This window comes from Xiphophorus couchianus, chromosome 9, assembly GCF_001444195.1.
Source record: "Xiphophorus couchianus chromosome 9, X_couchianus-1.0, whole genome shotgun sequence".
Classification (NCBI taxonomy): Eukaryota; Metazoa; Chordata; class Actinopteri; order Cyprinodontiformes; family Poeciliidae; genus Xiphophorus; species Xiphophorus couchianus.
The window spans coordinates 16,064,402-16,086,971 of record NC_040236.1 but is presented as its reverse complement, the minus strand read 5'-3'; the positions used below and the strand labels follow the sequence as shown (position 1 = coordinate 16,086,971).

Genomic DNA, 22,570 nt, shown 5'->3' with positions numbered 1-22,570 from the left:
ATTTATTTATTTATTTATTTATTTATTTATTGTTTTGCCTTTGTTCTTTCTCAATAAAATTAGGCCGAAGCAGCAAAATGTAGATCAGGGGTAAAATCTTGCAACCTTTAGACGTATCTCTGCTTCAACACACCTGAATCAAATAATGAGGTCAATAGCAGGACTCTGGAGAACATGGCTGCATACTGAGAAGGTGACTGAGCCATTTAATTCAGGTGTGATGGACCAGAGACTACCTAAACGTTGTAGGACACCATCTGGATTTGAAGACCTCTAAAGTCAAATAAAGTCTAATGTAGTCTACAAGCTTGTAAAGTTAATGTTAAAACAACCTCATTTATATGGGAGTGGCTGTTAATTCACTAAAATTGAGCTCATATGTAAACCAGCTACTGTTGAACATTGAATATGGTTTTAAGATTTCATTTTCTAATTTATTTTTATAACTTCCTTTTTATTTGAAACTCTAGTGGTACCTTGCAGTTGTCTATCAGTGGTCTATCACTTTCAGTCTGGTTTGTATAAAATTCTGTTTTGCAGCAATACAGTAGACTGGCACTATATGAACCAGAGGTGTGTTTATGAGGTTAGAACCAGTTGAAAGCTGGAGCCCACAGGGCACCGCCTATAGACTGGTGTAGTCGTCATCCCATCCACTGGGGGCTTGTATTTTTTATTATTGTGGGATTAGAACGCATTATTCCAATATGGAGGAACCAGGTCGTAGATCTACTACAGTGTAGACTCCTACGCCCCGAGTCTCCCCCTGCAGTTCATTGGTCCATGAGCGGGTTCAGCACCACGCAGGGTGAACAGCGACACTCCGCAGTTTCGTCGGATGAGGATGCCACGGAAGCCGCTCAACACGGTTACTATGACACTGGGTTTCTTCTTCTTTTTTTACTCCGAATGAGACTGTTCCATCCATCCATAGGAAGTAGTCCCAGCCAGGATATTTCTCAGTTTGATCGGCGGATTCGTCTTGTCTTCAGAGGAGATCTAGCATCGCGGATGTTCGGATGCTTCACAGATTTCTTTTATTTCGCCGGGTCTGCTTTGCTTCGAGTCCAAAGGCATGACGGACTCTACTAAAACCATCCCTCGGGTTCAGTCCAGGTGCTTTATCTTCTCATGCACAACGCCGCATCCGCTATCACAGCTGCCGCCGCCCGAACACCGGTTCTCCCAGCCGGCGCCACGGTGTCCGCCGGTCCCCCAAAGCCTCTTATGACATGACAACTCCGGGCAGGAGGAGCAGGATCAAAGGTTGTGGGTAGGGGTTGCAGAAGGATGGGTCACATCCTCAAGGAAAGGGTGCAGAGAAACTGAAAGTTTCCCTTTCACAGTGTCTAAGCAGAGAAGAGCTCGACTGGTTTGGAGTCTCCAGGGGGTCAGAAAGTCCCCGTGATCCTTATTCTGATCTGTATACCTTCAGTGTGGTGACCCCCACCTCTGCCTCCCAGTCTCATCTGATGTACGGCCTCATAGTGTTGATACTGGTCGAGTCCCAGCCAGCTGCGAGGTTCCCCGGGCCTGTGAGGTTCTCCTTCTCCTGCGCAGTCATGGGCTGCATTCAGAGCATAGCCTGCAACAAGTCGCGAATCAAGCGGGAGAACATCGTGGTGCATGACCTGTCCGCCACCATAGACCACTGTCCGACTGTCATAGAGGAAAACTCCCCCATTGTGCTCCGATACAAGACGCCCTACTTTAAAGCCGCTGCGCGGATTGTCATGCCCCCCATTCCGCGCAACGAGACCTGGGTGGTGGGTTGGATCCAGGCGTGCACTCAGATGGAGTTTTACAACACCTACGGAGACATCGGCATGTAAGTTAACATCTAAGTCACCAGAGTCTCCATCGTGCCCCGACTGGGTGATTTATCGTGCAAACAGTGAGCAGCTTCCGGGCAATGCTGCGCCAGCATGCTGATGCTGGTGCATGGCTCTGGGAGTTGGAGCATTTGTGCACACAGCAGGTTCACTGTGCTTGTCAGCCCTTCTTCATTCAGACGCCCACCGACAGATTTTGTTCCTGTGACTCTGGCACGTAAATAGAAAAGCTGCTATTAGATGAAGCAACATTTGCTGCTCGCTCTCTGGCACTCAAACTGTGCCCACGGGGACATGCCGTCCCCCACAACACGCACAAACACGCGTTATCAGCGAAGGCATATGTGAGGGGGTGTTTAATCCTGCGGGGTCCAGGTCTAAGGTGGGTGTACTGCATAAACTGGGGAGAGGAAAGGGGCTTCGGAATCATAAAAGCTCGACAAATAGTGGAGGACGAGAGGGCAGCAAACTGTGCAGAACAAAGAGATGATCATGCCCTGACAGCAGTTTGGTTTGCATTGTCAAGGTTTTGCAGTGCTTTCCATTTTTATTGGCACCGCTGGCAAAAAATGTATCAGGTTAGCACGCGGCTGTAAAAGATGGATTTATTTTAAGGCTGTTCTGTTACCTGGGGATCCAGGTAAAACAAACTAACTAGAAAGCTTCCAACAACAGAGACAACGGTGTTAATCAAATCAACAGAGACAAAAAAAAATGTACAGAATTGTTAAAAGTGAAATTACATTTCACACAGTCTGGAAAGGCTAAAGGGTGAACGGGGTCATAAATGCCCCCCTCTTGCACCAATGCTTTTGATTTCAAATAAGACTGAGAATATTAAAGATAAATATAAAATTATGGAAAATATGCAGGATAAAAACAGGCGCAAAACAATCAATATAAAAGAATTACACCTTCAAGAGAAATCTACAGTCTTTTTTTATTGAGTTTAGGATTAAATGATATACAAAAAGAATTAAAGAGGAAACATTTAATTCAGTGTTTCAAGCAACATCTGTGATATTTTATGGTTTGCATGTTTTAGTAACAAAAAAGTACGTTTGACTGAATTACAGAGCAAGTTCAAAGTCATTACATCAAGTCAATTAAATATTGTTTCCGATAAATGATAGTACGGTAAATAGCAAAGTTGCATAAAATGATAAGCAAAGCTCTTTGTCTTTAAGTCATCCTATATATTTTTATCTGTTTACAGAAAATGTGACTTTGACCCCAGTGTCAAACTTGTCCCTGTAAAAAAAGAACAAAAAAAATTTTTTTACAATAATGACACAAAAGTCTTCAAGATTCTTCATCTGAATTTCCAAATTATTTCATCATAAAGCATCAAGAGTGGAAAATAGTTTGAGGTGTTGAAGTGTTGGAAGTTCTCTTCTGTCAGACGTCTGAGAAAATAATCTTCAACCAGTCTGATAAAAAAAAAAAAATCCTCCAAAAGGTCTTAAAATTCTTGCAGCAAAACACTCAAACATCAAATTAGTACCACAGTCAGAGATGTGCTCAAAGACCAACGAACAAAACCGTCTGCGAAGTAAAAAGTGACAGGCAGAAGTCAATGAGTTCACTTGACGAACAGTATTGTCAAACACCGACTTTTATGTTTGCAAAAAACCTCCACCAGTAAACACTAAACACTCAATTTTTAACTCCCCACCTTCAAAAATGACATAGAAAGTAGGTTTTTTTTCTAGCTTCAAACATAAGCTAGAAAGAAAACGTGTTCTTATGCACTATGTGGATGGTATGACTGATGATATATGAAGCTAACTTTTTCAGTTTGTCGACTGGTAAACAGTTGATTTTTCAGTTTCACAATAAATGTGGATCAAGCAGAGCCCTCCAAATATCTATGTAATTTTTTACATTTTATTTTTATCTTGAGGTTTTCTGCCGCTCTAGTGGCCTTTATTTAACAGTAGTCAGACCGAAAGTGGGTTATCAGAGAGAGGGAAAACATGCGGGAAAGGTCAACAGGTCAGGGCTCAAACTCATGATGGCCATGTTGAGGTCTAAGGCCCCCGTATGGGTCGCCCACTTTACACCTGCACCACCGTCGCGCCTGCAAGTCAAAAAATTTTTAGCATTAAATGAGAATTTCTACTTAAGACTCCATCTTTTACAAAAGTTGAACAGAGGTTTGAAGTTAGGTTAAAACTTGGTTTCCGTTAAAGAGAAGTCATGTGGTTTTAAGATTTATGGATGATATCCAGGGCGTACCCTGTTTTTTTTGTTGTTGGTTTTTTTACCCAAAACAGACCCTCTCTGCTTCCCTGCAAGCATGTACGGATAGATAGAAGTTTTGGGTTTGTTTTTTACTTGTTTTTGTACTCTTGAGCTTGTGAAACCAAAGCTTGGTTACCCAGAAGGGGATTTCATTTCTGTCTCCCTGCAGGTCGAGCTGGGAGCTGCCTCAGCTGCGGGAGGGTCTGGTGAGGGCCATCAGCGACTCCGATGGCATCAGTTATCCCTGGTACGGAAACACAACAGAGACGGTCACCATAGTGGGGCCCACCTCCAAACCGTCCCGCTTCACAGTCAGCATGAATGATAACTTTTACCCCAGTGTCACCTGGGCCGTGCCGGTCAGCGAGTCCAACACGCCCTTGCTGACCAACATCAAGAGGGACCAGAGCTTCACCACCTGGCTGGTGGCGCTGAACACCACGTCCAAGGAGAAGATCCTGCTACACACCATCAAGTGGCGGATGAGGGTGGACATAGTTGTGGATCCAGCCCAGCCTCTGGGCTCCAGAGCCCGGCTGGTGGGCCGGCTGTACCAGGAACAACCGCGGGTGCTGAGCCGCATGGAGCCCGTCCCTCCAAACGCCATGGGGAAGCCGAACGCCAATGACGCCCAGGTTCTGATGTGGAGGCCAAGGAGAGGTCCTCCGCTTGTTGTCATACCGCCTAAATAGAGCCAAGAGAGGCTCTTCATAACTGTTTCTTTTTGCTACAACATCACAGAGAGCCACATACGACTGAAAATGATGATGAAAGACAGAAGCAGAGTTAAGTATTTAATTGTTGAATCAGTATTAAAACTCTGCCTTAATTCCCCACCGCTGCCTTTGACCATCCAGAAGGTTTCAGCCTCTGGTGCTGCAGAACTGTGGAGCGTACGGAGGTGCACTCTAACCCAGCACACCCGAGCAGAGCGCTGCTTAACTCTGAGAAAACACCGTCAGTGCTGGGATGTATCATTAATCTTCGATGTAGCTCCTCTGGCTCAGGAGGACGTGATCAAGCCTTGACACAGGCAGATATACACAAAAAGGTTTACAGCCTTAAAGATCCTCCAGAGGAAAAGTTTTGGAGGTGAAGGTGAAGGAAAGACAACTCTATTGTGGGGATTAATTGATCGTTTTCATTTCTGATGGATGATCTGAATGTACGTATTCAGGTGTTTTTGTTTGTGCAGATGTGTTTTTATAACGGCTGCTTTCGGGCTTGCTGCTGTCACACCAGACTGCCTCAAACACGCCAGAGGCCTCATTCAGGTTAGTTTTAGATTCTACTTTCAGATCACAGGAAATGCAGACTCGACACGTACACAATGACACATGAATGAAGCCTACAGAGAGATTCTCCTTTTCTAACAGTGACTTCATCCAAGCTTCCCAGTTGCTCCAGTTCTGCCTTTGCAAAGCCAGAGATGCCTGCCGATATCGACAGTAAAGCCGGATTTTTTAATTTTATTTTATTTTTTGGTGAAATTTTCAGACCCCTCCTATTAGATTTGGAGAGAATGAAAATGTAAGGATGCAAACGTACCTCGAAATGATTTGACTGTTTGTTAGAAAGGGAAACCAGTAGTATACCACCATGTTGAATCACAACTACATGCCACATCATCAAACCCTCTGTCCCCCTTTTCACCTCCATAAATTCATGGTCTTTCAGTATTACTCACAGGGGCTTTATGCTGCTTTTGTCTCCCAGTGGGAGCTGTGTTCGGACTGGTATCGTGAAATAGATGGGGTTTAGTAGACTTTGGGGTTGGAAGTGGCGAATAGGAACTCTAAACTCTTCATTCTTCCTCTCTACCTTGCCTGTTGCTCTTAAGCTTTGCATCCCATCTTAAAATGCGGTTTAAAAATCTGCCTCTACAATCGACGACTTGCTTTAAAAACTCGTTGTCGTAGTTTTTATTTCTCAGAAGGCAAACCAGAGAGTGGGTTCCAGCTATTGAGGAATTACATTTCTCCTGACCTCTCTGGGAAAATTTGCTCTTCCTGCTTTTGCATAGCAAGATCCAACTGATTGTTGAACCAAGGAACAGTGTGGCTCTCATCCAGGCAGAGTACAGATCTTTACCCTTCCCTGGGTTTGAAGCTTGTCTGTAATTAGCAGAGTATCAAGGTTTGGGTCATGGATGCAGTTTACAGTGTTACAGCCACAGTGTCTAGATCAGGGGTGGGCAACTCCAGGCCTCGAGGGCCGGTCTCCTGCAACTTTTAGATGTATCTCTACTTCAACACACCTGAATCAAATAATCAGGTCATTAGCAGGACTCTGGAGAACTGCACTTAGGAGGTGATTCAGCTATTGGATTCAAGTGTGTTGGACCAGGGAGACATCTGAGAGTTGCAGGACCTCGAGGACCAGGATTGCCCACCGCTGGTCTAGATAGTCTCCAGATTCTACAAGATTTCCACATATTTTTGTGTTTTTAGCCAATAACGAACAATTTCTACACACAATTGGTTACTGACAGCAAAGTAAAAAGAAACACAATGTGAAATGATTAGGAATGTTTCTTCTTTTTCTTTAGTCATACACAATACAAAGACATTATTTTAAAGGCTGAAGCTGAAACACATTCAAGACGAGAGGCAAATGTATCGTTTTTTTTTTTTTTTGTTTTGTTTTTTTACAACACTAAGCATTTAAAAACATGGCAGAAACAGCAGCTGGGGTGTTAAAAGTCAAAGGTGTCTGATTCTTGTGTGAATTAAGGGGTTTTGTTGCTCGGTGGTTTAATGTTCTTGTATTTTTGTTCCATCTTGTTGTGTCAGCTCCGACGTCCAGGTGGATCAGTTCGACGGATGGATTTTTTTTTCTGAACTAGAGATATTTGCTAAAAACATTTCAAACAGGGGTTAGCATTATCAGTAAGGGTTGCACCAGTACATGAATGCATGCATCAGTCAGTATTATTGGTGCCTTCTCTGGTTGGTAAGTTGCATATCTCTGGTGGATTTATTCTGTGGTCAGGGACGGCTGGGTTTCTCTTCAGCCTGAAGGACACAGAGTAATCAACTTGAGTTTTTGTTTTAATATTTCAGTAAAATTTAAAGTTTTTCATAATCATGTCCAAAAACAATTTACCTCTAACCTTATTTATGTTTTGTTTTTAGTGGGTTTTGTTGTTTTTGTAATTTTCCCCTTATATGTCAAAGTTTTGAGAGGCTGTATTCTCTTTATAGACTTTTGTCAGTGTGGAAGTGTCTCTGTGGCGACCAAAAGATTTCTTCTACAGACCAGTGTTTTTGATACGTACAGTGTTGTCAGCTGGAAGAGTTTTAATTTTGTTTTGTAACCCCCCCCCTCTGTTGTGTAGAAATGTCCCAAGATTTTCAGAATCTTTCTATGGAGATTAAAAAAGGAAAATGCTAATTTTACACAAATTCGTCTTTGAGGATTTCCCACCAATCTCTTGCATAAAGCCGTTCTCCCTGCTGATTCTTCAAAAGTCAGTTTCCTTTTTGTGTTCCGTCCTATTCCTGATCTGTAAAAATCTTCAGTATAATATTGCTGGCTGACTAATTGTAATTAAATATGCTTTAAAATAGGTAGAAAACCTTTTTTCCCCCTAGGATTTAAAAAAGCTCGCAGCGCCAAGTTTCTGAAATATTATACACATTTATTTGCTCCTCACCCAATAAAATGGAGAACACAAAATTTCCTTTATAAGTGCTTTTAGATGCTGTGGGATTTTGCATGTATGGCTGCTGTCAAAATGCAAAAGTACCCAAGTGTTATACGAATATATTAATATTTACCCCACTCCCCATCTCAGTGTAACCACTGAATATTTCAAGGAAACCAAAAATGAGAAAACCACTAGAAAATTTCCTCTTGACTCAGGTCAACCCATTTTACGATGCCTTGAAAAATATTTCTATCTGTTGATGGGATTTTTTTTTTTTTACATTTTGTCATGTGACAATGATGAGAAAATGAGATAGGAAATCTATGTTGACGAATCATGTGCAATCAAAATGCAGCTGCATGCCTTACTCCACAGCTGTCCCCAATCAGTAATCAATGTTCACATGAAAGGTAAACACCCAGCCTAACCACAAGGATTGTAACACACAGCCACAAACCTTGACATGCTTTATTGGGATTGTATTTATATGAAATGTCACAAAATTAATTAATCCTATGACCTCTGAAGGTCACACTGGATTTTACCTAAAGGTATCAGAATAAAGGAGGCTGAATACAAATTCATGTCACACCTTTTTTAGATTTATAGTACCAAAGATACACTCAAATTTTACAGGTGTATCATAAAAATCAAGTAGCAAAATGTGAAAAATATGACGGTGTAGGAATACTTTTGAAAGGCATTGTAAGGCTGGCTGTGCATTCATGACAATCCATTTAAAAGTGGTTCAAAATTGCTGCTCAAAACCCAAACAGATAAATTAAAAAAGATGTCCTAGGGAATTAAAAACAGTCATAGTGCCTCTTCTGGTGTCATGTCTTTTTCTAAACTGCTACTAAAAAAAGAAGGAAGGCTGAAAGTAAAATTAGTGCAGCACAGCTGTAATGTCACTGGTTTGCCAGGTCGGTCCATCTGTTCAGTCCATACTGCCTCATCGACACAAAAAACCGGACAGATCACGGAGGAGCGCTGAGCCCAGCCAGAGGAGGAATGGACGACACATAGTCGCTCCCATGCTGCTTCTTCATTGTGGCGCCAGCTGAACGAGGCTTCATGCACAGACCAACACACACCTCACTATCAGAGAGGTGGGCAGCCGGGTGTTTTGGAAAACGGATACGCCTACCTTAACCTAGACCCGGGAGCGGTCGGTGAAAAATCTGAGGATTCAGACGTCTGAAGTCACACTGACAATCAGGAAAAAAACCCCAACAGAGCAGCACTTCTGACAGAGGAATTCATTATTGTTCAACGAATTGTGGCTTTTCTAGTGTGAAAATAGTGAAGACTGTAATGTTTTAATGAGGAAAAATAAATTTAAATATATTTATATCTGATCATATCTGCTGTCTGTGTGTTCGAGGGTTTCAAAAGTATCCCTTTCTCTGTAAAGGAGTCTTCATAAGGAGAATTATTGGTTCATTATTTTTGTTTACAGTGCAGTGATGTCAACTCAGAATATCAGGCTTTTGTTCTTGAATTTCTTTCCATTTTACCAAACCGCACCAAAAAAAAACAACTCTCCATATTGTCACCTTTATATTTTGTTTTAATACATTCCAGGCTGAATATACCAGTTAATGTGTTGCACAGCAGAAAGGTTCAAACAGGAGCCACACAACCACCCATACTCATAAGTTACACACTGTCCTTAAAGAAAAGCTTCACATGTAGATAATTAAGATAAACTTAATATTTATACCCGCTTTATCCCAACGTAGCTCAGAAAACAAAAACAAACAAACATAATAAATCATAAATTTCCTAAAAGGATTCTGTGTTTCATTGTTTGGCCACAGAGTCAATACAATATACTGCAAAAAAAATAAAATAAAAATAAAATATAAAACAAAGAGCTTCATCATCATCATTGGCCTAAACGGAACAATGTAAACCTAAGCCAAATTACTGCAGTTAAACTAAAGACTGATTACTGATTTAAAGATTATTTCAAGTTTCAATGACCAAATCACCAGTTTTTACTCCAAGTGGTGTCACAGAAGCTGCTCGGTTCATTCATCAGTCAAACATTTTACTCCAAATTAGTCAAATGTTTGACTCCAGCTGGCTGAGACAACGGCGGAGCAATCCCGTCACAGAATCTCTCTGAGTTTGCCAACAGGAAGACATTTTACAGACTGCGTCTGAAGAAAGAAAGCAGTCATTTAGAAAACACAAGTTGTAGTCATTGAAACTGTCAGTGTCTTAAGACTTGTCTTCTAAAATGTGTTTGTAGAACCGTTCACACTGACTGGCACCCCTGGTAAAGCTGAGAGAATGCTAACCTTTCATTTAGCCCAACTTACACAGTAGGAAATATTTAGAATATTGAGAAGTATGGCTGTAGAGGTGCTCTCTTCCTCTGCAATCATTTACTGCATGGGCGTGACCGGCGTGGCAGTAAACGGTTACTGGTTGTCAAACTGGTCCTTCATGTACGCAATCAGTCCGTCCTTTTCCTGCAGACGTGGCAGCCAGGACATCTCTGCCACAGTAAAGAGAGAAAAAACACAGTCTTGTGTTTTCTCCTCCCCCCCCCCCCCTCCCTAAAATCGCTTCTCCTTCAGAAGTGAGGCACTTTCGGTGTGAGACCAACCACAGTGTTATGCTTGCATTTCTGTCCTCTGCTCACAATATGTGATGAAGACCTTCCCCCTCCCCCTTCATCCGTCTTTTTTTCTGTCCCCTTAGCGCTTTTGTCTGTCCTTTCTCCTCCCCGCCGTCTTGAGGCTCCAACTGGACCTCCTGAAGCCACCGTAGAGTCAGCTTATGCCCTGCTGGGGTTGGCGGGCGGCTTGCCTTCGTAGCCGTACAGGAAAGTGGCAGTGATGACCAAAACTGCCCCGAGGAAGAACACACTGTGGAAACAAAACGATGAGCTCCGGAAACAATAAGAAAAACATCCATATATACAAAAAAAATACAGGTTCTTCTACCTTGAGGGGTCAAAGTCCTGTAGCAGGAAGTAGGATATAAGAGTGGACAGGATGATGGAGAGTGACGTGGCAAAACCTTTTAGGATGTTGTCCGCATACTTGATGACCGCTGCTATGACCAGACCACCCAGCGCCTGGAGAAACAACAAACACACAGGCGCAGATGGACAAAGGCATGACCTGAAGGGGCCCGAAGAGCCGCTTTCAGCAGAACTGGATGGGCTGGTAGGGAAATGACATCAGACCCCATGGTAGTGGAGGAGGAGTTACCTGCAGGGCTACGACTGTCCAGGTGATTGTGTTGTATCCCTGAAACATTCCAGACTCTCTCACCCGCTCCCCGTCGTATGCTAGCATGCCAAAGAGGCCAAACACAAGGCCGAACATTCCTGGACGGAGAAACACACACACACAAATAAAACGGGATAACCCAAACAGAACAAAACAAAACACACAAACTGCTAAAACAGCATAAATACAGCAATCCACATTTCATGTGAATGTGGTAGATCTGCTCTAATTGGTTGCTTCTGGCCCCTTTTCTTATCTTTAGCGCCCCTAGTGTTCAACTTGTAGTGGGATTTATTTCTAAACGTAAAATTTTAAAATAATTGTAGTATCCGCTGAGGAGGACTCTCACAATAATCTAATGTAACAGACCTAAATGGTTTTAAAAATTCTGAAAAAATTGTGCAGTTGAACAGGTTTGTCTGGTGCAAGATTCAGTTTAACATGTCTGCAAATCAAAACATATTTATCAATGGCTGCAATAATCCCCAGCACACCAGCTTCAACAAATATTACAGAAGTGTATGTTTCCCTTTTTTAAGGGAAACTGTGAAGAAGATGTGTGAAGAATTTAATTAAGATTGTATAAAGAAAATTACAAATTCCTAAAAAGTAGAGTTTAAGACAGAAGATAAACTGCATCGGGTTCAGACAACAACAAAAAAACATGCTGAAAACCAGAAAAACAATCAGGAAAAACAAGTCTTTTTATGGGGAATTTTCAGAGTAAAGCTCTGCATGTTGTAGCGCCCCCTACTGTTGCATGCTTTCCAAATTGGTAAGTCACCAGCTCAGGATAAAGGATCCAGTTTTGATAAGACAGCTTATCTGATGGTCTGCTGCAATGTTTGTCCGAATAATTCAGCTAGCTAGCAACAGTGTGTTTGCGCAGACTTAATTTTCAAATAACACATCATAAAACAGTTTCTCTAAAAAAATAAAGTTAAAGTCGCATTTTATTCAGACTTAATTTTTGGCCTTCACAGTTTTAGCAGTGCTGTAATTTATAGTTCAAGAGTTTTAAACTCTAGAATTGGGTTAGCCTAATGACTAACGCCACCTCCTGATGGAAAGAAGCTACCGTAATTTAAATTGCCTTAAGGTTCGAGTAATGTCTCAAGTCTCTTTTAGCAGTTTAGGCTTTTGTCTGAGTTTTAAAGAAGAGAATGATGTAAAAAAAAATAAATTAAAAAATTGCAATTTTTATATCGCTGCATATCCCAGAGGCTGTGTACCTGAAGTGTTGATGGCTGTTTAAAGCTCGTAAGTCTATAGATCGTAAACAAGATTTGCCTTTAGAGAGAACTGAATTATGTTTAGCATAGCTTAGCTTGAGTCAAAATAAGTAGGTTAGCTTTACCAGCCTTAAAACAGAAGAAGTCGGCTCTCAAATGTTTAACGCAGGTGAAAAAGCTTTGAGCTCGCAGGAGGAGTCACAGGAGACCGAGTACATGCCTCACATGTTCCAAGGTAAAAATAAACCCAAACAGGAACATTTGTCTTAACAGAAATTCACAGGAGGGAGAGAAAACCCAGCTGCCTCTGTTCTCACTTTGGAAACACCAGCACACGCAACGCCACTCAGTAACGCCCCAATCTAACATCTCTGTTGACCACTGACCGAGCTGGATGTTGCGGACCCACACGCTCTGTTTGCTCTCCTTCAGGATCTTCTCAAAGTAGACGCCGGCAAAGCCGCTGGAGCAGCACGCCACCAGGACCGCCGTGACCCCGACGAACTGGGAGCCTGCGGAGCGGGCCTCCTTCTCTGGGGCCGCCGCAGACTCGGAGGGCCACTGTGAGCAAAAACAGAAGACACTTTGGTTTTCTGCATCAGTTTAATAAGTTAATAATAGGAGCACTGAGAACCCATGTCAAAGTGGGTCAAACGTGTGGCTTTGCATCTGAGATGATGTTCACTTCAGCATTAGCTTAAAAATTGTTCAAACCTTTCAAATGGATGGATGAAGAGCAGGAGTTTTATTTTTTGTTATGATACCAAACTGGGCTGCTATTAATTTATTGCAGGGTTTGTAAATAATTGAAAACTACACCATGGAAATTTGTAGAAAAAAAAGATCATCCTAAGGAAAACACAAAAAACATATCCACATGTAATCTAAAGCTTGTATTAAAGTTTCCTACTTTGAATACCAGAAGCAGACGGATTCACTCACTGCTTGGTCCGTCAGCTTGGCTTCACCAAGTAACAGAGTCAGCCCGAGTACGCCTTATGTTCATCTCAGATAAACTTCTGTTTTCATTTTAATTTTGCAAGCCGACAAGTTGAGCTGACAGATTTGCAGATGGTAGAGAATGACCTTGTTTTCTGACGGTAAGCGAAAAAAATAGAAGGAAAAACCCACCAATGCAAATAATCATGTATTAAATTTAACTGGTTGACTTTTAGTAACACCTTGCCAATAAGAAGAGAGAAGAGAAGACTTAAACAACCCTGAATGAGTCATAACTCTGCTTTTGGATCAACTATGATATCACATATATAACACGATTTAAAAAAAAAAAAAAGGCTCAAACTCTACTCATTTATATTCACAGTCAGGTCTGTAGATTTATAACACTAGGTGTCTGAAATCCATATGCTGGCATCTTCACGGTTTTGCTGAGTTGTGAGAAAATTGTTCTTGTGCTCTTTATGCTGCCGTAAGCTGGAAAAAAGGTGGCAACACACAAAAAGGGAAAGGATGAGCATTGGTGGTGCAGAGAGATGAAATAAAAAGGAATTTGTTTAATAGACCGAAAGCTTTGGTTTAGATACAAATATTATTTGCTTGAATTGCAGGATTAGATGTAAAATCCAGACAGTTACAATAAAAAGCGACAACGCGGAGAGAAACTGAAAGCAAGACAGTTGCTCTGTTTAGTGTTTTCTTTTTCCTTCTCTGAATCTGGAATCTGCTGCCAAGCGCAAACAGAGTAAAACCTTGAAGTGAAGAGACAGATTACAGCCAAAATAGTTCTCTCTTAAGGTCTAGAGATTTATAAAGGATGTTAAAAACTGAAATATTATCAGTAGACAATGACACAAAAATAGTTATCCTGTATTTTTAATCAAATATCAGTAGATTTAAGCACCACGGTCTTGAAACGTGTTCGGTTGATTATTACTTTGTTGCAACAGTGGGTCCAGGCAATTCTTACACTGCTTAAAAGTCTTTATTTTTTTCTTTAGATGGAGCCACATTTGTACAAGAAATGTATTTGTTGGCTGATATGCATGATTCTGCTAGTAATTCTTGAGTTGTTTTTTTTTTTTTTAATCATCGGATTGGGTTGAAATTTTAAGCAACAAAACATTTTGGCAAATCAAAATTTCTCATTTAACAAGCAGGGGAGAAACAACCACTTCCTGGAAGCACCTTGTTATTCTGCTCACACACTGCTGTAGGACACCATCCTGTTCTTAAAGTGTCCCATTTGAAGAACAGGACACCATCCTGTTCTTTGAACAGGAAGCTTGAAGAACATTATACCATCCTGTTCTTAAAGTGTCCCATTTGAAGAACAGGACACCATCCTATTCTTCGAACAGGAAGCTTGAAGAACAGGATGGCATCCTGTTCTTCACCCAGTATTTGTCACAAATCAGCCATCTTGGTTGTGTTGATAGCTTAAGGGTGTTTGGCTCCAATAACAACAAAACCCTGTTATTCAAGTGACAAAGAGGAAGGATCAGATACTCATGTCTGCTGCTCATATCACAAATGCATTTTTCTTATGAACTCGACACTTTTAAAAGGAAATAAATAGCTATAAGATGTACTGCCAGTTAGCATTGTTACGTCAAAGCAAAACACAAAGACCGAGGACATTTTCATTTACTTTTTGCAATTGATTTAGATACATTTTTTTCAGCCGGTGGCACAATAATACTTCCAGCTCTGAAATTTCAGAGCTATCGCTCCAAAACTAGTAGAGATAGAACAACAAAGCCACTGCCTAGCTTTATCTCTGAGATCTTAAACTGAAGCAATATCATTCCTGTTCATTCGAACAAACTAAAACCAAACAATGTACCTCACCTGCACAAGAGCCACTCCGGCCATCAGGATCAGCAAGGAGAGCCACTGGTAGACCCCCAGCCTGCGGCCAAGCATGGAAACAGAGAACAGGGCCGTGGTCAGGATCTTCAGCTGGTACGTCACCTGAGGTTAAAAAAACAAAAAGAAAAGAAAGAGGAAAATGTTTTTAATTTCAAAGCACAGATTCGTCAGTCACTCCCATGGTCCTCTGGGCGTACCTGATATGTGGCGGCGTCCAGGTTGGACAGAGCGACGTACAGCAGGTTGTTCTGCAGCGTGTAGATCCCCGAGGGGATGGCCAGCTTCAGCGTCTCCACGGGTTTATGGAGGATTTCCTGTCGCAGGATGCTGTTCAGAGCTCGCATGCTGTAACCTGCAGCAGAGCAGGGAGAGCCATTAAAATGTCTTTATGCTGGGATAGAGTAAAAGAGGCAAGTGGTGTTTATTTGCCCTCAGATGAGTCCAGCAACAATGAAAGCAAAGGTTGGTGAAGCCCGAGCCTTTCCGAATTGTTTTTAATTGTTTGTGGACGTCAAGGTTAAACTTGGTGTATGTTTGGTCTAAAAGTTAAAAGATTTAGAAGTTTATTAAAAGTCTTAACCTAATTCAGACGAGAATGACAAGCTGGGAAAAAGTTAGGTTCAGACTAGGGAGCTCTCGATTGCTGACAGCGTCTTCAACAGATGAGCTCCTCAATCACACATGTTGCTGCACGTTGACATCTACCATGCACACCTGCGTGAGGAAATTAATGGTATTTTATTCTGTTTTCTTTACAAATAGAGACATTCTGTCACGTCTGTGTTATGACGGAAACTGAGTTCACTTCAAACCAGGGCCTGCAGCAGCTCTGGCTGGAGGTTATGAATCCTGCTTAACGGCTGACATTTTCTTTTTTTATGCAAACCAAAAAATTCATTTTTTGAGAAATCGAGTAACCCTCTGGTTGTCGGTGGAAAGATCGCGCATCTCGCAATTCTAACAACATCCAGGCAGTATAATGAGAATGTTATGTTATGCATTTTCAAGTCTTCAATAAACAAAAATACACATATTTTCCAAACATTGTTACAACCAAAATGTCACTAGTTCAAAAAGGATTCAGTGCAAAAACACAAAATTTTACCAAGTACTTTTGGTCTAATTTCTAGAGCAAATATCTTAATACACTTGAAACAAGACAAAACCAACTTACAGGAAATATAGGCTTGCTTTAAGTAAACAACTCCTTAATATTGACGAAAAAGTACTTGTCATAAGTGAAATAATCTGTGAAACTAGTACTTTTTCATCTGTCTAGGGCACATTTCTTCCCCAAAAAGGCTGCAACATCGGCACTGCGTGACACTGATTGATGTCAGAACAGGTTCCAGTAACACCAGGTCGATTTGGTTCCAAAATCAAGGACTACGTAGGACCCTAAACATCCTGGGATCGGCCCTGGAAGGACCAGCACTTCCATGCTGGTGAAGCCCTCTGAATGCCCCACCCGGTCCACTCACTGTGCTCCTTGAAAACGAGCAGCACACAGGCGAGGATCTTCATGACCTCAGCCACCACCACAGCCGAGGACGCCAGGTACCGCGGGCCCTCGGCCTGGAGGGTCCGGGAGTACCGCATCGTGAGCACCAGCGAGGTGGTCTGGAATACCAGCACGCCCAGGGAGAGGTACTTCAGCCGGGCTGAAGCCATGGTGGGAACCTGATGAAAACCGGACAGTCAGACTGAAGTGGAGGAAGACGTGGAACCAGAGACAGGTGAGCAACAGACAGGTGAGCTCACCTTTTCTTTACCGTCAGCCCCTCAGGTTCCCCTCAGCATGAAGAGGATTCCTCTGCTTGAAGTTTTGACCTCAGTTCGGTTCGGATTGTCTCTCTGAGGCAGACAGAGTGGAGGATAATCCCAGCTGTCAAAACAGCAGCTCCTCTCCCGTCCGTCAGTCCGTCCGTCCGTCCCTTTAAGTCCGGTGGGTCTCCTCCCGGCTCTCCGCACCGACCGTCGGGAAGCTCCGCGCCATTACGGTTCAACCACGCTTCAGAAGAGACGCACACAATCCGCAGAAAAGCGCTTTACTGGAGGAATCTCATGCCTCCGAAGGTCCTGGATCACTTCCTTGTTCACATCTCTTCCTTGTTTTTTCCTTAACGGCTGACTGCTGCATATTGCGCCACCTGCTGGTTCAAGTCTAAATGTGTGGACGAATAATCCGTAAAGTGGGGATATTTAGGAAATACTAACACACACTATTTCCATTCATGCTTTCTAAATTCTCCCTAGGTGTGTGTGTCTGTGTGTGTGTGCATGGTTGTTTGTCCTGTCTGAAAATTCAGTTTCACACAGTAAAATTACAGACGGCGCTAATTCTTTACAAAGGCATAAAGAAACAAAAATTGTTTAAGTTTAAGAATCAAATTTGTAAGTTAGGGAGGGAATCACAAGTTAAAATGTGCAAATTCAGAACTACTAGAAAAAAGTATTGTGTATCAGTAAGTGGAGTCATACCGTGGAATAATTTGAATATTGAACTAGACAATGTCCAAAAATAATTGTCATAAATATATGATTATTGCTGGATATGATATATAACATTACTATTCGATTTCTGGTATTTTTGTTGTTAAAACTAGTTTTTTGTGCAATTTAAAGAAATAATGATTATTCATCCACTTTTGTAATTGAAATTAAATAAATACTATGTTGATGTGTTAACTATTAAATGTAGTTAACCCATTGATTGTAGATGTATGGATTGTGCATGTAATAAATGTAATATTATATAGGTGGATAAGGAGTGGGAATATTGTTAAATTTATTGTTTATTTTCATTTAGTCACAGTATCAAGAACACACTACATATTTAATATGTTATTAAATACACATATTGACTCTATTCAACTTCTGAAGGGACCTGGATGTTTTAGGAGCTTCAGAGAAAAGTAGGTACAGTTGAAATCAGAAGTTTGCATCCACATTTACATACATAAATCTCTGACTAATTCTTTCTCTCATTATCCATTTTCCCTTGCGCACATTTCATCTGTTTTTTTGTTGTCATTGTGTTTTTCCCACCTGAAAAAATAAATAATTTAATATGAGACAAAGACAACCTAAGGTAAATTTGAAAACTGTTTCTCATTGAAAAGGTTTTCAGATATAAACAGGTTCCATATGGACATTATGGAACCTTGTTACAGTTTTTTTGTAGATATTTCAATGTCAACTTACTGGTGAACTTTGGATTACTGTCCTGCTGCATTACCCAAGTTTGTTTGCGCTTAAGGTCACGAACGGGCGGCCAGATGTCTCCTCCAGGATTTTCTGGCAGAGAGCAGAACTCATGGTTCTGAAGCGGCATAGCAGCACCAGAACATCACAATACCACCATCATGTTTTTTTTCCCCGAAACGTGATGGTTTCAAGAACGTCTAGTTTCACTCCAGATGTAACAAGATGCCCACTTTCCTAAAAGTTCCACTTTTGTGTCACTAGTGCACAGAATATTTTCTCAAAATAATTGGGGGTCATCAAGATGTTTTTTGGTTATTTTTGCAAATGTGTGACAGGACTTTATATTCTTTTTGCCCAGCAGATTTTCACCCTGGAACTCTCCTATTTTTGCCTCGTCTCTTTCTTACTGTTGAAACATGAACTCTGACCTTAGCTGAGTAACGGCCTTTTGTGCTTTACTTTTTTTTTTTGGTTCTTTTATGAACCTTCTGCATGAGTCATTAATGCGCTCCTGCAGTAATTTTTTCTCCATTTGTACATGATGGCTTTCACTCAGTCCCATTTCAACATTATAACCTTTTTTCAGTCTCATATGCCAAAGAAATGTTTTTAACAGGTTCAAATTCAATTCAAAAACACGTTATTTTAGCATGTTGTGTTGCTTTTTGAGACCTTGTGGCCTACTTCAAGTTTCAGACAAGTTCCACATTATTCAAGCCTTTCAGGTTCTACAGGTGTGACAGTAATCAGGTCTGAGTGCAGGTAGTGATATTAAACAAAATCTGTCTCAAAATGGTGCTTAATCACAATTCATGATTAAACAAGGCGTAAGATGAGTGATGCTTTTTTGTCCCCTTAAATGAATTGATCATCTGGACGCTGTCTTAGTATTTTATTATGTTTGTTTGTTGATGTAAGCCATTTAAGTCACACTTTCCGTCACACGTTTAGGGAACAACAGCAAATTATGTATTTTTTCTCCTTCTACTTTATAATTATTCACTACTTTGTGTTGGTGTGTCACATAAAATCCCAATAAAAGTGGAAACGTGAATACTTTTGCGATAGGCTATAAAATGTAAGAATATTCCAGCTTAGATGAGAAAAATGGGCAAACATGCAGAGGTCTATGAAGATCAGGGTTTTATTTAAGTAAACACATTTGGTTTATTATTGTTTTTTTTGAACAGATTACCTCCTGAATCGACGTTGGTTCTACTTTTAACAAACATGGTGACAACTACTTCATACTGCATGGATAACATAAGCTATTTGGTTAACATAAAAAAAAATGGTAAACATACAAAAAACATTTTATATACAGAACACAGACAGCCTTGAATAGGTACCAGATGATTATGACTATGAAAAATACAGACTGACATCTCATCGTACAGTACATGGGTTTGTGAAACTAAAGAGACTGTGTGCAGAAACGAAGGTAAAGGTCAGGAATATTGATCAGCTCGACCTCACTGACGGTGATTCGACGTTTCAGCTGGTGCAGGATGTAAGCGCTCCGTCTCTTACCGTTGAGCAGAAGCAAAACTTTTAAAAGCAACAAATATATGTACACAGTGAGCATGTTTGGCTTAACGAAACACAATTTGGTCTCCCACTCTTTTTTGAAAATAATCAACAATTTTATGATTGTCTGTGAATACAGAGCAGAAACAATACTCACCATCCGCTTTGAGACAGAGGACAAGAAAGAACAACAACAAAAAGAAACATCTTTCACTGCTTGTGGTCAGACTTGGTTATGAATCATGACAAACATTGATTGTAGATAAACAAATCTTATACATTTTTGGAAGACAACTGCTTAGAGGCAGTTTAACGGTAAAAACATACACCTTTGTAACATTCAAAATCATTCAGGAAGTGCAGATATTTATATAAAAAACAGGCACTTTAAGAAGGCAAACACCACATTTAGCTCAACTAAAACAAGCAGAAATTGCTTTAAGTGTATGTACATTTCTTCTTACAGAATAATAACAATGGAGACGGCAACGGCGGACAAAACCAACACAAACGGCTTTAAAGCAACAGAATGAATCCCTCCGATACTTCTTAAGAGTGGAAAAGGACACAACATAAATATCTCAACACCTGTTTTTGACTGTAAATCCCCATTTAAAGAACTGCCTGACATAATCGATGTACTTGAACAGACAGAAAATGTAAAACCATGATACAACAAAAGGTAAAAACCTAGCCATTGGCACAATAAACAGGAATAAAAAATAAAAAAAACCAACAAAAAGAGGAACCACAAGCGGATTTTTTTTTTAGTTAATGAAAGCATCAGCTGATTGAGATTCGTTAAATTAAAAATTTAGAGTGAACGGTGTCAACCAGAAATTAGTATCGGCAAGTTTATAACACTGAAGAACACATAAAGGTAGCATCTAGCGAACAGATTTAACAGACTTTTTCAGAATAGAGATAGAGTGTCAGTGTCGAGGATTTCTGATGAACAGTCTCATTTTTCTGTTATTTAAGCAAGAAGAGCTGAACTTCTTCTGGTCGACAATTTTTCTTCGTGATCCCTCGGGAATCGCAGAACCAGTTCGTGATGCACCTGGATGGCGTAGCAGTGGTTATTATTGTTCAAATTTGGTTCCAAATGAACAGGAAAAGTCTTGGCTGATGAATGTAAATATATGGAAAAGTTTTTAGAGCCAAGCTTCTGCTCCAGAGAATGTGATTTTAGCTGAAAGTACCAAATTACGCTATACAAACTATATACTGTTTTCTTAGTTGGAAACAGAAGGGGAGGTGGGTGACTAGGATTTTAGAGAACAGAGAGTGTATGAGAAAGACACTGGATGTGTGTTTATGTGTTGAACCAAAGAGTCAGTCTGTTTCTGCTCTCCTCTGGCGCCTTCATGCGAACACCTGCATGTTTCCGAGCTGAGGTTGCTGCGCAGGCGGCTGCATCTGCTGCGACGGCGGCTGCATCTGCGCCTGCTCTGGAATGTGTGTGTGGCGTGACGATGGCAGTGCGTGGTGGGAGTTCCCCAGCGGGGTGGGGCTGGTGGTGACGTCGGACCAGTCCGAGTTAGAGTGTGGAGAGGAGGAGGACCAGGGGTCCGGGGATTCGGGGGAGGGGGTGAGGTATGGGTGCTCGTTCTGCGGGTGGGTGGAGCGGCCCGGGGTGGTGCCCTCTGACCCAGCGGGGACATGGCTGTGCTGGGAGGGAGGGGTAGGGTATTTATCCACCGGGCTTTGCATGGGCGTGTAAGGTGGCAGCGGTCGAGACTGGCCCTCTATCCCGTTGGAGTGTCTGATGTTGTGGGGATGCTGCAGGTTTTGGGAGGGCACCACCACGTTCATCTGGTCCGGGTAGATCATCCCCGGGCTGCAGCGGACGTGTCCCGGTACCGGCTGGGTGTGACACAGACTCTGGTTCTGGCCCTGGCTCTGGTTGACTTGTACCTGCCCTGATTGGGGCTGCTTCAGCATGGCCTGGCCCGTTCCCGTGGGAACCATCTGAAAGGTGACGATGGGGGGCAGCGGCTCCCTGATCATGGTGACGTTCATGGGGGTCATCATGGCGCCCTGGCCGTGGCTCATGCCGGGGTGAGCTCCTCTCATGGTGTGCGGGAGGAGACCGAACATGTGACCGTTGTAGCCGTGCTTGGCCACTCCCCCCCAGCCCTGCTGCTGCCCCAGCATGTGGCTGACCGGGGGCAGCATTGCTCTGGAGGTGGGACTGCTCAGGAGGGGAGGAGAGTTGGCGGTGTTGGAGCCTGCGGCAGAAACGTCGCCTGCGTAGGAGTGAGGCGACTCCAGGGAGTCGACAGGAGACATGGTGACTGAGCTCTCCGAAGGAAGTCCTCCTGCTGCCTTTACACCGTTAGTGCTGCCTCCACCTGCACCTCCTCCGCCTCCTCCACCTGCCGCAGCCAGACCCGGACCCTCTCCTCCAGCAGGTTTCTTCCTTCTCTTTACTTTCATGTCTTTAAGCTCCTTTGGCCCCCCGCCGACTCCCCCGGCCTTCGCCCCAGCTCCTCTGCTTCTGCTCTTCTTACCTTGGGGTCCGGGCCGCATGCCGATGAAGCCTCCACCGTTCGCCCCACACATCACAGAGTTTCCACCTCCACCCATGTGGTTGGGACCGTTGTGTGGGCTGTGAACCAGGTTGTACTGGTCCAGCAGGCGGACTATGTCATGGTGCATGCGCTCTTGAGCTGTGTCGCGGGGCAGCCGGTCCAGGTGATCGGTGATGTCGCGGTTGGAGTAGTGATCGAGAAGAACTTGAGCCGCCTCAAAGCTGCCTTCTCGTGCTGCGAGGAACAAGGGGGTCTCCTCCTGAAACAA

General features: G+C 42.3%; 3 protein-coding genes across 3 annotated transcripts in view; 1 reads left to right on the top strand and 2 right to left on the bottom strand.

Moving 5' to 3' along the window:
* The first annotated feature begins 31 nt into the window (after positions 1 to 31).
* Positions 32 to 9,492, top strand: fam78bb (family with sequence similarity 78 member Bb). The gene is made up of 2 exons (XM_028028015.1): positions 32 to 1,828; positions 4,246 to 9,492. The coding sequence occupies exons 1-2, from the start codon at positions 1,473 to 1,475 to the stop codon at positions 4,766 to 4,768; spliced, it is 879 nt and encodes a 292-aa protein (XP_027883816.1). The 5' UTR covers positions 32 to 1,472; the 3' UTR covers positions 4,769 to 9,492.
* Positions 9,493 to 10,286: 794 nt separating this feature from the next.
* slc35a3a (solute carrier family 35 member A3a) lies at positions 10,287 to 17,157 on the bottom strand. Its single transcript, XM_028028014.1, has 8 exons — positions 16,796 to 17,157; positions 16,516 to 16,714; positions 15,232 to 15,386; positions 15,014 to 15,136; positions 12,592 to 12,766; positions 10,953 to 11,071; positions 10,683 to 10,816; positions 10,287 to 10,604 (listed from the first exon to the last, which is right to left on the bottom strand). The coding sequence occupies exons 2-8, from the start codon at positions 16,703 to 16,705 to the stop codon at positions 10,514 to 10,516; spliced, it is 987 nt and encodes a 328-aa protein (XP_027883815.1). The 5' UTR covers positions 16,706 to 16,714; positions 16,796 to 17,157; the 3' UTR covers positions 10,287 to 10,513.
* A 2,210-nt stretch (positions 17,158 to 19,367) lies between these two features.
* notch2 (notch receptor 2) overlaps positions 19,368 to 22,570 on the bottom strand; it is a 51,960-nt gene continuing 48,757 nt past the window's right edge. Inside the window, exon 35 of the mRNA XM_028028011.1 lies at positions 19,368 to 22,561. Within this exon, the coding sequence (XP_027883812.1) occupies positions 21,134 to 22,561 (1,428 nt within the window). The 3' untranslated portion in view covers positions 19,368 to 21,133. The remainder of the gene's footprint in view (positions 22,562 to 22,570) is intronic.

Bases quoted from the DNA above. Each gene is read 5' to 3' on its own strand.
- fam78bb (XM_028028015.1), top strand. From the start codon at position 1,473: ATGTACGGCCTCATAGTGTTGATACTGGTCGAGTCCCAGCCAGCTGCG. The intron at 1,829-4,245 runs GTAAGTTAACAT...GTCTCCCTGCAG, and splicing joins ACCTACGGAGACATCGGCAT to GTCGAGCTGGGAGCTGCCTC.
- slc35a3a (XM_028028014.1), bottom strand. From the start codon at position 16,705: ATGGCTTCAGCCCGGCTGAAGTACCTCTCCCTGGGCGTGCTGGTATTC. The intron at 15,387-16,515 runs GTGAGTGGACCG...GCTCTGCTGCAG, and splicing joins GCTCGTTTTCAAGGAGCACA to GTTACAGCATGCGAGCTCTG. The intron at 12,767-15,013 runs GTGAGGTACATT...TTTTGCTCACAG, and splicing joins CCGGAGTGGCTCTTGTGCAG to TGGCCCTCCGAGTCTGCGGC.